This window comes from Podarcis erhardii (assembly GCF_964252035.2).
Source record: "Podarcis erhardii genome assembly, chromosome: 10".
In the NCBI taxonomy this organism is placed as follows: Eukaryota; Metazoa; Chordata; class Lepidosauria; order Squamata; family Lacertidae; genus Podarcis; species Podarcis erhardii.
In genome coordinates, this window is record NC_138500.1 from 12,718,501 (window position 1) to 12,732,458 (window position 13,958).

Sequence of the window (13,958 nt, forward strand, 5' to 3'; positions counted from 1 at the left end):
AGCCCACTCGAAATCTGCTTGCAATCTGGCCAAAGACCGTAGTCCTCCTTTCCTATATCTCCCCAAATTACCAGAAAATCTAATCAGCCCTGAAGTGACACAAATGGTTATTGTCAAAATCAGTCCATGTTGCTGTGTTGCTTAGTGTATTCAATTTGCTAATCTCTCTCTCTCTCTCTCTCTCTCTCTCTCTCTCTCTCTCTGTGTGTGTGTGTGTGTGTATTCTTACTGTGGGTGGGAGGGTAAACCTGCACCTGTTAACGTGATTTCCTAAGACTGATTCAATATTGGTTCAGCTTGGCACAAGGTGCACAAAAAACCCTCCATTTTTGTCTACGATGAAGCAGTTCACAAGAATGGAGACAACAAGGTATACAGGCACATCTTTGTTTGGGTTGTATGACCATAATGCAGTTTTATTTCTGTGTTGACCAGGGGATGAGCAGTAGAAACAAACCCCTAATTTTCTGTCTACCATTCCAAAAGATTCGTTCCCAACAGACGGCGAGAATAAAGATGAGGTGGCCCTTTGAAGTGTCTGCCTCAAAACTAATTTTTCCTGCCTGTCTTCTCAATGCCTCACTCTCAAGGGGATCATTAAATGAGTCAGATAATAATAATAATAATAATAATAATAATAATAATAATAATATATTTATACCCCACCCATCTGGCTTGGGCTTCCCCAGACACTCTGGGCAGCTTCCAACAAAATACTAAAATACAGTAATCCATTAACATTAAAAGCTTCCCTAAACAGGGCTGATGTCAGATGTCTTCTAAAAATCTGGTAGTTGTTGTTCTCTTTGACATCTGGTGGGAGGGCGTTCCACAGGGAGGGTGCCACTACCAAGAAGGCCCTCTGCCTGGTTCCCTGTAACTTGGCTTCTCGCAGTAAGGGAACCACCAGAAGGCCCTCAGCACTGGACCTCAGTGTCTGGGTAGATGCTCCTTCAGATATACTGGATAACCCAGTCACATCCAACTCCCAAGCGACTGCGATCTACTCCCAGTATTTAAAAAATGGCAGCGATCTACCCATTGTTATTGCCTAGAGTTGTCAAGCTTTTTGGGGAGACAGTGTCCAAAGTTTAGCTTTTTTAGGAGGGAGTGACCACAGTTGTTGTTTTTCGTTTGTTGGGGGGGGGGGAAAACGATCTTCCTGCGAATGGCCAGCGGCACACCCACAAACGACCAGTTGGACATGCCTGACATAACCTCACAGACTGATGGGCCTGGCTATTTTAATAATAATAATAATAATAATAATAATAATAATAATAATAATAATAATTTATTTATACCCCGCCCATCTGGCTGGGCCTCCCCAGCCACTCTGGGCGGCTTCCACAAAGACCAAAAATACACTAATATGTCATACATTAAAAACTTCCCTGAACAGGGCTGCCTTAAGATGTCTTCTGAATGTCAGGTAGTTGTTTATCGCTTTGACATCTGCTGGAAGGACGTTCCACAGGGCGGGCGCCACTACCGGGAAGGCCCTCTGCCTGGTTCCCTGTAGCTTTGCCTCTCACAATGAGGGAACCGCCAGAATGCTTAGTTCTCTTGGCATCTTGAGGGAATTTAAACATGGGGATGGGGAAACTGAATAGGGTGGTCATTTGTCCTACGTTACAAATCCTCTGTTTGAAGGACTGTCCAATTCATCCTATTTAAATACAAAGTACTGTGAAGAGAGAGACCAAAAGGCCACATAGAATTGCCCATCAACAAATGTATAAAACCAGGTCAAACATATGTTGGAAATGTAAAGAAGTTTAAAAAAATTGGGAAATGATATATAATGAATTGAAGAAAATGTTTAAAATGACATTTGTAAAAAAAAAGAAGCATTTTTGTTAGGGATTGTAGGACAAGACCTGCCAAAAAAACCCCAAATAATTTATTTATATATGCTACAACAGCGGCAAGAGTCTTGATAGCCCAAGGATGGAAGAATGAGGAAATCCCAATGAAAGAACAGTGGCAAGAGAAATGGATGAGCTATGCAGAGTTGGCTAAATTGACATACAAACTGAGGGACAAGGACAACTGTGGCTTCAAGGAAGAATGGGAACTTTTTACAAATTATCTAAAAAGACAACAAAATGAACTGGACTCCTTGACAGGTTTTGAATAAACATACACCAATTTATTGGTTGATAACATGCTAGATAGACAAGGCAAGGATATGTATAATTTTATAACACGCAGAATAATATGTGCAGAGAAATCAGAGAGAGGAGCTGAGGGAAGTCCCTGGTGGGGGGGGAGGGATGGAAGGGGGGAAAGGGGAAAATAATGTATGTTTTGTTAAGTTGTTATGTTGGAATTGCTTAATAAATTTTTTTTTTCAAAAAATAATTGCCCATCAACAGTTAGCACTGGGGCAGGTGACCGAGAAGGCACAAGGGTCATCTTGTCACAATATTAATTTTGGACACAGCACTTGCAAAATTTTGTAAAAGTGACATGTTAAAGGACGTACACACAGAGAGAGAAATAACAGCTAACCCAAAGTTTGATTTTTAGCAATGATCTGATCCTTCCTCTCCTTCTTCAACATCCCCCCAAATGCTCCACATTGGCACCAGTTTTTGAGTCAAACAGGGAACTGGGGAGACTGCATGGAGTTAGGACCCCAGTGCAAGATAAAAGATTTGAGATGTTCTGCCCTTGAACAGGGCAGACAGGTGGGATCAAATACCGTGTTCAAAATTCGACCACCAGCTGAAAATCACAGCAAGCAACTAGCCCTCCGAGCAGTCAAAAGTACAGGCAGTCTAAAATTATCTTCTGCTAATTAAATAAAACAGGGACAAATGCACTAATGTGTTTTCTGTGCCTTGCACTCTGGTAGCTTAACTCGACGGAGCAGCTGGCTTGCGTCTTAGTCATCCAGAATACGTGTGGAGACTTTACAAATAAGATGGCCATCCCCTGGGAGGATCCCCTTGTGGACGGCAACTTCCTACAGCCCCAGCAAGCATGGCCCCGGGTCAGAAATTATAAGAGCAAAGGCCCACAACTTGGCTCCCTCTGCTTTAGGAGAGCTGCCACATAACTGGATGCTAGGTTAACTGAATAAGAAAAATATATTGGACAACAAATTTGTTAAGTTGTGGGTGAACATATCAGACGACACAGCAATTCTTCAAACAGCTCTTCTTTATTCAGATGCCAGAACAGAACTGAACTGAAGGGCTCAGTCAGCCTGCTTATATAGAGCTCCAGTACCTTGTTACTGTAACAACTTTCTAAAGCTATCCAATCACTGAACGTCACTTTCAATCCTTCATTTGCATAACTATCTACAGTATCTCCCTGCTGGCCCAGGGTGAGAACTTCAGTACATAACAAAATTATTTCGAAGGTCTGAACTATATGGGTCACAGTGATAGAAACTCAGATATATCAGCTAATCACCAAATGGCACCTTAAACCTGGGTTAGGGTTGCCACAACAGAGTGTCTAAGTGCCATTTTGCTCCAATGTGGTGGCTCCCAATTAGCTAATTACTGAGGACCCCCTATTTTTCAAAAGCCAAGCCACAGACCCCCTACTTTTGAAAACATTGATTTCCCTATGGTAATTATCTCTGCAAAGCATTTTTTAAGCAAAATGTGGGGTGGCCCCTAATAAGCAAAGGATTTTAGGTATACTAAAAAAAAACACCAGACTGGGGCTGAGCGATATCTGGTTTTCAACACTGCGATATATCAGCAATTAAATATCACAAACAGGCATGTCCAAAGTCAGTTTCGGGGGCCTAAAACGACCTATTGGTCGGTTTAATTTGGCCCCTGTGGCAGTTTATTTCCTGAGGTAAAATTCTAAAAACAAAAACAAAACAAAAAACACCTTGACAACTTCAATCCTAAAAAAAGGTTTGGCCCTATGGTCGGCCCTCACGGCCCTTCACTTCATCAAATCTGGCCCTCTTTGAAAAAAGTTTGGACACCACTGCTAGTCCAATATATCACAATGTCCGAAATTGGAAATCAGGTGTGGGGATGTGGGAAGGAGCAGTCATGGAGATCAGGGGGGTGGGGGTGGTGCCTTGAAATTGGCTGCCCCACTCTCCCTCGCGCGAGAAGCGATATATTGCTGCGTATTGCCAAGTCAAATTGTTATTGCAGTGTGATTTGGATTGATAAATTGAAAAACAGCAAAGTGCTAGAACAGTCCCTAAAATTTGTGGTGCAAAAATGATGAACATTTGGTTGGGGAGAGGCAAGGGATGGGGCCATGGACCCCCCAGGTGCCTATCTTTGAACCCCCCAGGGGTTCCTGGACCCCTAATTGGGAACTACTATTCCAATGGATTCAGCCATAGTTTCGCCTTCTCCCAAGGCTTTATGGTCCCTTAGGGCAAGCAGTCCCCCTTCTGAATGCTGGGAAATGTTATTATGTGTTGATGTGCCTTATCTGCCTTCAGCTCCAGCACATGGTAACTGCAGCACAGATGAATCATCACCAGATGGGAAAATATACTAGGGGGTCGGGGGGTCAGGTGACAAGTAGATTTAGCTGCTGCTAAATATAAGAAGGAAGAACCAAAATTATGTTGGAAAGTAAATAAATCTCCAGCTTGCTGCAAGTTATTCGGTTTTCATCTTTTTCCCTCTCTCTTGCAGTTTGCAATCTGAAATTTGGAAATGAAAAATGCAAGGAGGGAGAGAAGAGGAAGGAAATGGGTTTTGGTTGTGAGGCTGTTTTCTCAGCTCCAAGCTGTCAAAGAAGGGAAATGTGTGAGACGGATGGGAGAGGGAACCTGGAAATAAGCCCATCTCTTCCTTTAAATTTATGAATTAACAGACCAGGGTTGCGTCAAACTACCTAGTGGTAGTCAACTAATTTCTACTCAAAGTATGGTTAACTGAGGACCATTAATTGTAATGAGTTGAATACAACCCACAACTTAGATACCACTTTGTGTTTCAAAATGAAATCCTAAGGCAGTCCACAAACAAATAAAACGGCAAGAAAAGATCTCAAGAATATCATCCCCCCTGGCCAAAGGCAGGACAATGCCAGGAGATGGTCCATTAGGACAAATGGGGCACTGTCTCACCACCCTCAATGCCATGGACTGGCTGCATGTAGAGAAGTGGCTGGAGGCAGCTGCTGGGGAACCCCCTGGGAACCCCCAGGGGAAGAAGGTTCAGAGCCAGGGGATTGGTGGTAGGGTGATGATGAGCAGTCAGAGGGAGCCCTGGATACAGAATTGACCTGCACCTCCATGGACAGCTGTGAGTCCAAAATGACTCCCAGGCTGCACACCTGGTCCTTCGGGGGCACAGTTACCCCATTCAGGACCAGGGAGTCCTCCACACCAGCCTGCCCCCTGTCCCCAAGAACAGTACTTCTATCTTGTCAGGATTCAACATCAATCCATTAGCCGCCATCCATCCTCCAACTGCCTCCAGGCATTCACACAGGACCTTCACCGCCTTCACTGGTTCTGATTTGAAAGAGAGGTAGAGCTGGGTATCGTCTGCATATTGATGGGACACCCAGTCCAAACCCCTCTGATTATCTCTACTAGCGGCTTCATGTAGATATGCTCAAATGAGTATAATCACAAACCTTGAAATGAACAGCATAAGGAAAAATAGTGTCTGATGGAACCACAATCCCTTGTTCGAAGTCTAGCATCAACATCAAGGGTCAAGAATATAATATTTGTTTATTAATTGAGAACACCCACCAACTGCTTAATTAAACTATCGTTTGAAGATGAGCCTGAGAGATATGGCATGGAGATTAACTGAAACCAAATACTGCAAAGAGATTAAATTGAGCCAAGCTATCATTGATCAAATTAACTAAGTGTGTCTAGGCGTGAGTGTTTCAACCAGCAAATAACAGACAATGTTTTTTCCTCCGGATCAGATTCAGCAAAGTATTATTAATTGTTGTTAAACGACACACAGTTATACTGAAGAGGAAATAAGATCTTATCCAAACTTAGTTGAAAGAAATACGTTTTTCATGGGTTTATGGACATTCAGCAAAGAGGAGGCTTAAAGACACACTGTTATTCTTAATGTAAGTAGCTGGAACATCTTTCTTAACGCCTGAAATAATCTGTCTTCTTCCTGCTCTATGGTCATCTGTTCCTTTTCAACATTACTAAGTATTTATTTAAGGAGCAGAGTGGAGAATCCATTTCATGCCTTCTTCCAGACAAGGGCTGCGCATCTTTAATGTCACAGAATTTAAAGCTGTGCTGAATCGCCTGCTACGTTCTCGCCAGGTAATTATTATTATTATTCCTAATAAGAAATAAGGAATAATTCGTTCTGGCTTGGGAGGAGCATGGATCTCTACAGAGAACTGAGCTCTAACCCAAATTCATGGACAACTTATTAAGCCACCCTACAACTTCTGAAATTTCAATTTGCTGTCAAACATGTATTTGTAGCCATAAGGTCTAGAAACTTGTTTGAAAATACTATTTTTTTAAAAGCTGAGGCTAGGGCTGGGCAATATGTTGATACAGTGGTACCTCGGGTTAAGAACTTAATTTGCTCTGGAGGTCTGTTCTTAACCTGAAACTGTTCTTAGCCTGAAGCACCACTTTAGCTAATGGGGCCTCCCACTGCCGCCACACTGCTGCCACACGATTTCTGTTCTCATCCTGAAGCAAAGTTCTTAACCCGAGGTACTATTTCTGGGTTAGCGGAGTCTGTAACCTGAAGCGTATGTAACCCGAGGTACCACTGTATATTGTCCAAAACCGGTTTGAAGTCCGTATCATGATATTGGTTTCATAATTTCTAACCTGGCAATATATTGTGAATCATGATGCGTGTTTCCATGTGTGTGCAATGCAGAAATCACAATGTGGGGAAAACCGTGAATCCAGCTAATGCTTCTCTCGATTCCTGGAGTCCCTGTTAACTCTGCCAACTCAGCTCTCCCCTGCCCCCAGCAGAGGGAAACGGATTAGAACAGGCACTGGCAAAAATCCCAAGGCAAGAAAAACCATGAAGCCAGCCATCTAACATAGCTCCATCCTTATTTCAGATATCGTGATATATCGGTATATCACAATGTTTGGATGGTGATATATCATGATGTTGAAAACCACATACCACCCAGCCCTAGCTGAGATTCTAGGGGAATTAAGATACGGGTACTCATTTTTCTTGCACCTGATGCACCCTTGATATCCAGCAATGTATATGCTACCCTAACCATTCTGTCCTTGTGCCATAAACATGCCCGCCTACTTTTTGAGACACTTTGCTGCAAAGCAATTTAATGTTTGTTGGAGTGTGGCACAGCCGTGCTAAGATTTATTAACTCATCAGATGAGAAATGGCTCTCGCCTTCACTCTGCCGAGCTCTTCCAGCGCTGCCTGCAGAGGAATATAATTATTCTACTGCCAACACCGTGACCGTAAACGCCAACTCTCTCCCCACCAGCACCCTTTGCTCAGCGTGCCAGTTCCTTTCAGAAGAAACAAACAATCTGTTTCCTACCTTTTCTTAATTATGCTGGGATTTGCAGTTACCAGCTGAGTTTTGGACCCAACGTCCTTGCTGTATTCACTGGTGAGAGGTGGAAGATTGCATCTGAAAGAAACAGAAACACACCATGTATTTTAACTTCTCTGCTGTTCCCCCCCTTTCTTTCTTTCCTTTTTTATTTCCGCCGTTTGAAAAGAAAAGAAAAACTCCATCAAGCACCAAAGACTGGCACGACCAAGCAGTGGCTGGAGTCCAGTGTCACAGCAAATACCGTATTTTTTGCTCTATAAGACTCACTTTTTCCCTCCTAAAAAGTAAGGGGAAATGTGTGTGCGTCTTATGGAGCGAATGCAGGCTGCGCAGCTATCCCAGAAGCCAGAACAGCAAGAGGGATTGCTGCTTTCACTGCGCAGCGATGCCTCTTGCTGTTCTGGCTTCTGAGATTCAGAATATTTTTTTTTCTTGTTTATCTCCTCCAAAAACTAGGTGCGTCTTATGGTCTGGTGCGACTTATAGAGTGAAAAATATGGTTCACTGCATGCAGAATCACTGAATTGTAGAGTTGGAAGAGACACACGATGGTCATCTATTCCCAGGTGCAATTCTTGGCATCTCTAGTTAAAGGGCAACTACATGGGCAAGACTGCAGGGCCTTTCCTCAAAGGCCAGCAGAATTTGGCTCCTTTGAAATATTTCCACCCCAAGAGGTCATTACAAGAACTCTGGAACTAAGAAAGAGTGCCTGAGTTTCCTTCCTTCCTCCTTCCTCCTCCCTCCCAGTCCCCTTTCCTCTTGCGCCTTTTGGATTGCCAAGCTGAGGGTACGGACCGTCTTCTCGATGACATTTCAGAGTCAGCACTCCTGTCTTTGCTCTTAACCTGTTCTAGGAGCTTATGGCTCCAGAGCAGGGTAAGAATGCTTTAAATAAATAACGTATAATAAATAAAGTGTCCCTACCTGGCTGCAAAGAGTGAGGGGTCTGCAGGGTACCATGGCCCCCTGAGATACCATCCCAAGGATCACTGGATTGCACCAATGAATGCTTGTCATTGTTTCAGTTATTTAATGCACATGTATCTCTGCCTGATCAGAAGGTCGCGGTTCGAATCCCCACAACGGGGTGAGCTCCCGTTGCTCGGTCCCTGCTCCTGCCAACCTAGCAGTTTGAAAGCACGTCAAAGTGCAAGTAGATAAATAGGTACCGCTCCGGTGGGAAGGTAAACGGCATTTCCGTGTGCTGCTCTGGCTCGCCAGAAGTGGCTTAGTCATGCTGGCCACATGACCCGGAAGCTGTACGCCGGCTCCCTTGGCCAATAAAGCGAGATGAGCGCCGCAACCCCAGAGTCGGCCACGACTGGAGCTAATGGTCAGGGGTCCCTTTACCTTTATCTTTTATCTCTGCCTTTGTTCAAAAAACTTGGTGTCGCTAGTTCTCCTGTGATCTCCCGTGAAGACGGTGTCACCATATAGTCACTAGGTGGTAGTAGACTTAGTTGCTTCTGTGTGGAGTCCAGAGTGGCCTATCTGTTTCTGTTCGTTTCGCAGAGAGGCAATCAAGTTTTTGTTTAGATTCTTGGCAGGTGCCTCATCTAAGCCTGCCATGTTTTCTTCCTTCCCAGCAAGATATAACAAGGTCTTGGCATCATCAGTAGAAGTGCGTCATCTGCCTTCTCTGACCGTTCTCTGACTCATTATTCAAATGACTGTCCTTCCCCTTTATTTTATTATTTTATTGATGGATGAAATTTACATACTTCCCTCCATCTGAAGATCACAGGGTGGCTTGCAGTATAAAAACTCAAAAATACATAACATAATAACAAACAAAACACGCAGCCCTCTACAGCGTAGTAAGCCATAGGTTGTATAATCAGCCAAAGGCCGGGGAGAAGAGGAATGTAATGGTACCTGGCGAGTTTCCCAGGGGAGAGCATTCCACAAATGGGGAGCCACCACGGAAAAGGCTGTTCTTGTGTTGCCACCCTCTGTCCCTCATGACGAAGGGCTTCGGATGATGATCACAGGGTCTGGGGTTGGTTCATATGGGAAGAGGCAGTCCTTGAGATATTGTGATCCTGAGCCATTTCAGGCTTTATAGGTCAAAACCAGCACTTTGAATTGGGACCAGAAACAAATTGGCATCCAGTGCAGTTGGGCCACCAGGACTGGTGTTTTATGCTCAAACCATCTTGCCCCAATGAGCAACCTGGCCGCTGAATCCTGCACCAGCTGAAGTTTCCGAACCATCATCAGAGGCAGCCCCATGTATAACACCCTGCAGTAATCTAGCCTAGAGGTTACCAGAGCACAGACAATAGAAGCTAAGCTATCCCTGATAGGGGCGAAGCTGGACCACCAAAGCTGATGGAAGGTATTCTGCTCCACTGAGGTCACCTGAGCTTCAAGCAACAACAATGGACCCAGAAGAACCTCGAAGCTGCGTACCTGCTTCTTCAGAGGGAGTACAACCCTATCAAGAGCAGGCAACCTCTCATCCATCCGGTCTAGGGGACCACCCACTAACAGAGTCTCACTCTGAGCATCAGTTTGTTGGCCCTCATGTGGCCCATTACCAAGGCAAGATAGCAGTCCAGCATATCCACTGCCACCTGCAGATGTAAAGGAGAAGTAGAGCTGTGTGTCATCAGCATATTGCTGACAACATACTCCAAACCTCCAGATAACCCCACCCAACGCTTGCATGTAGATGTAAAACAGCATGGGGGATAAAATTGAACCCTGAAGAACTCCACATTGAAGGCTTCACAGGATCAAAGAGCACTCCCCAAGCATCACCCTCTGGAAACGACCATCCAAGTAGGACTGGAACCACTGCTGCAGAAGGATACCATGGTTGATGGTATCAACAGCTACTGAGAGGTCAAGAGAAATGAACAGGGACACATTTCCCCTGTCTCTCCTGATAAAGGGCCACCAAAGCAGTTTCTGTGCCAAAAGTGGGCCTAAATTCTGATTTAAATGGATCTAGAGAATCGGTTTCCTCCAAGAGTACTGAGATCTGATCCACGGTGTCAGGGAACTGCCATCAGTGTCAGAGGGAGAGAGCAAGCTTCAGAGGGATTCCAGAGAGCGTCCTGGGATGGGGAGAGGCAGCCCATCTTCTGGGGAAGAGAATCAGCGTAGCACCAGTGGAGAAGGGGGGCAGATGGGGGAATCGGCGAGGCGGTCCCATGACTCCTTGCTGGGGACCAGCGGGGAGAGTAAGGGTCCTCCGCTGCCCACACCATCCTTGCACAGAAGGCTTCCACGCAGGGAGAGTAAGAGGAGACTAAGCGTCAAAGAGCTTCTTTGCTGGAAGAAGTTTAAGAAATGTCCACTGACGGATTCTGCCAGCGATTGAGACAGCCACGGGTGAGAAAAGGTTTCCGGACAGGTTTCTGGACAGAAAAGGTTCACCCAGGCAACCCAGCCAGGTGTTGGCACCAGCTTACGCACGAGCAACCCCTAGAACCATTACACACGGCCACACACTCAAGAACCCTAACCCTAACCTTGTCCAAGAACAGGAGATTGGCAACTGGCCGGTAATTACACAGATTTGATATAATTACTTTATCTCATTACCGATCAGCCAAAAGATTCAAAGTATGTTCAAATCAGTTATGGATACTGTTCCTTTGGGAACTCAAGTTTACTCCATCCCAGTAGGAGCTGTGTTTTGTTTTTCTCTCTAGGATAGCTTCATCAGACAATATTGCAGAAAACGAAGGATGTGGCTTGAGTAGCCAGATGGAAACTCAGCAAGAACCCAGCTATTCAGACCCTGTGGCTTTTAGACAATGGAACAGGAGAAATATGCTGATTGGCTGCATGCATTTTAATGACCCCAAACCCCCCCAAAAAACAGCTGGAGACCCAAGTTTGGGAAACCCTGCATTAGACAATCTACTCTTCAAGAAGCATGCAGAATGTCATTCTTATTCAGGTTCCCCAGCCCTAGCAGAAATGTTCTGCAGGGTTCAAAGGAAGGATAAGACACCAGATCAGTCTTTCCCAAACCCGGTGGGAAAGCTGTAGTCCAAGTTGGTGGCCATCTTGCGGTTGAAAATTATGCAGGACTACATAGGCTTTTGGCCTGACCCAACAGAGCCTCTCTTATGTTCTTATGCTCAATTCCATAGTTTAAATGTGTGCCAAATGAAGGAGATTTTCCTTTTGTCTTTCATGAATCTTCCAACATCCAACTTCACCAAAATGACCACTATATTTTGAGAGGAAGCGTCTCCCCACCCGCTTTCTCTACCCGACTGTGTTTGACTGACATAGATAAAATGGGCCTGTAAAATGCATTTCTTTTCAGAAAGATCCCCCTCCCGTCCCTCAGATCTCCTCCCGCTAAGACGTGCCGTGAAATTTCACATTTCACTTCACCTTGATCTGTGGAACCCACAACTTGTCAGCTTGCTTGTACCCTCCTTTACACACATCACATCAATATCCTTTCCAGCGCGGGGAACTGACAGAGAACCCAAATGCAAGTCCCGGCTCTGCCGCCTTTGAAACCCTTTCAAAGCCTCAAAGTGACATTAGCGGTGCGAGGGCTGGGGGCCAAGTGAGCGCCAGTTTCTTCCTATCTGTGAGGGCTATTAAACTCTTCCATTTATGCCTAAATGAGCAACAGTCCTCTGTGGCTCCAATATATCACACTGGCAGGAATTACAGGGCCAGAAATTATACTGAATACTCCAGGATAAAACAGCCAGTGCTCTAGGGATAAGGAGCCTTTTGTCAACATCCATGGTCAGCCACTAGCTTTCTTGGGAAGCCATTTTGAAAACGAGGCCGGAGCAGGAACTCCAAGACCCCAGACGGCATCTTCCAAAGGCCTGTTCACAGTTCCTCATTACATGGATTTCGCCGTTCTTTTTGCCCCTGAGTTGGCAACTGGGCGGTCAGGTTACATAAGCAATGGCCTCATGGCATTCAGACCACTGGTCCATTCGACTCATTGTTGTCTACACTGACTGGTAGCAGCGCTCTGGGGTTTCTGACAGGGGTGTCTCCCAGCCCTATTTGGAGATGCCATCATAAGAGTGAACCCGAGGCCTACTACATGGGAAGGAGATGCTATGCCCCTTAGCTTCAGTCTTTTCCATTTAATTTTTCTGATCTTTATCAGATTTTATCCTAGGAGTGTATTTCAAAAAAGCAATAGTAAAAGCATCGGGACACCAGAAACTGCCTTATGCCAAGTCTGACTACTGGTTCATCTAATGCAGCATTGTATACACCAGGGTTTCCCAAACGTGGGTCTCCAGCTGTTGCTGGACTACAACTCCCATCATCCCTAGCTAGCAGGACCACTTGGTAGAGCATGATACTCTTAATCTCAGGGATGTGGGTTTGAGCCTCACATTGGGGAAAAGATTCCTTGCTGGACTAGATGGTCCCAACTCTACAATTCTAACTTCACGGAGCTGTAGCTCTGTGAAGGGAATAGGGGTCGCCTAAGCACTCTCAGCGATGGGACGCCTAGGGCTGGCCGATCAGAAGGTCGGCGACAGGGTGAGCTCCCGTTGCTCAGTCCCTGCTCCTGCCAACCTAGCAGTTCAAAAGCACATCAAAGTGCAAGTAGATAAATAGCTACCACTCTAGCGGGAAGGTAAACGGCATTTCCGTGCGCTGCTCTGGTTCGCCAGAAGCGGCTTAGTTATGCTGGCCACATGACCCAGAAGCTGTACGCCGGCTCCCTCAGCCAATAAAGCGAGATGAGCGCCACAACCCCAGTCACGACTGGACTTAACGGTCAGGGGTACCTTTACCTTTAAGCACTCTCAGCAGCCTGTACAAGCTACAGCTCCCAGGATCCATGGAGTGTGCGCAAGTGTTTCAAGTGGTATAGCGCTTTCAATGCATGGTGCAAATGGAGCCTTGAAACTCTTCTCTTTCTGAGAAAACAGAGTCCAAAGTTCTTCTGTGCAAGGAAGCCAGAAGGGACCTGAGGCTCTTCCATCTCTCTTAGTTTTCCGTTTGATTAAAGCACCTTCACTCAGCTATCTTCCCCTGATGCCTCTGAAGAGTGCATTGTTAAGGGAGGGAACAGCCCTATCTGCCATGGCTCTTTCCCACCCCTATAAATCACTCTGAGGGAGAAAAAGAGACTGTCTATGGTTAATTAAACACAAACAAAAGGGGAAAACCCATGTTGTTGGATGGTTGTGGGTGAGAAACAAGGGGGGTGGAGGGAACAGGGACGCCATGCCACAGCGAGGCCACTGTCTTACCGCATGACAAAGTCCGCTTGGTCTATCTGTCTGCCGCAGCCGCTGTTCTTCAGAATCCCACCATTTCCTACCACAGAGCATTTCTTCAATGGCAGCTGGAATGGCGTTGCCTGGCAACAGAAAACAAGGCCCGTTTTTATGGACGACTTCACACAGGAGCTTCAGGTGGAGACCAGCTAAGGGGTTTTAGGGAGAGGTTAGGCCAAGGCTAAGAGCCAAAAGCAGAGTCCTCCA

At 45.5% G+C, this 13,958-nt stretch overlaps 1 protein-coding gene across 1 annotated transcript in view; it reads right to left on the reverse strand.

The window, feature by feature from the left end:
• The window catches only part of ST8SIA1 (ST8 alpha-N-acetyl-neuraminide alpha-2,8-sialyltransferase 1), a 94,673-nt gene that overhangs the window by 26,845 nt on the left and 53,870 nt on the right, over nucleotides 1-13,958 (reverse strand). Inside the window, exons 3-4 of the mRNA XM_081880135.1 lie at nucleotides 13,725-13,834; nucleotides 7,492-7,584 (exon numbers count right to left, since the gene is read on the reverse strand). Coding sequence (XP_081736261.1) covers nucleotides 7,492-7,584; nucleotides 13,725-13,834 — 203 coding nt within the window. The remainder of the gene's footprint in view (nucleotides 1-7,491; nucleotides 7,585-13,724; nucleotides 13,835-13,958) is intronic.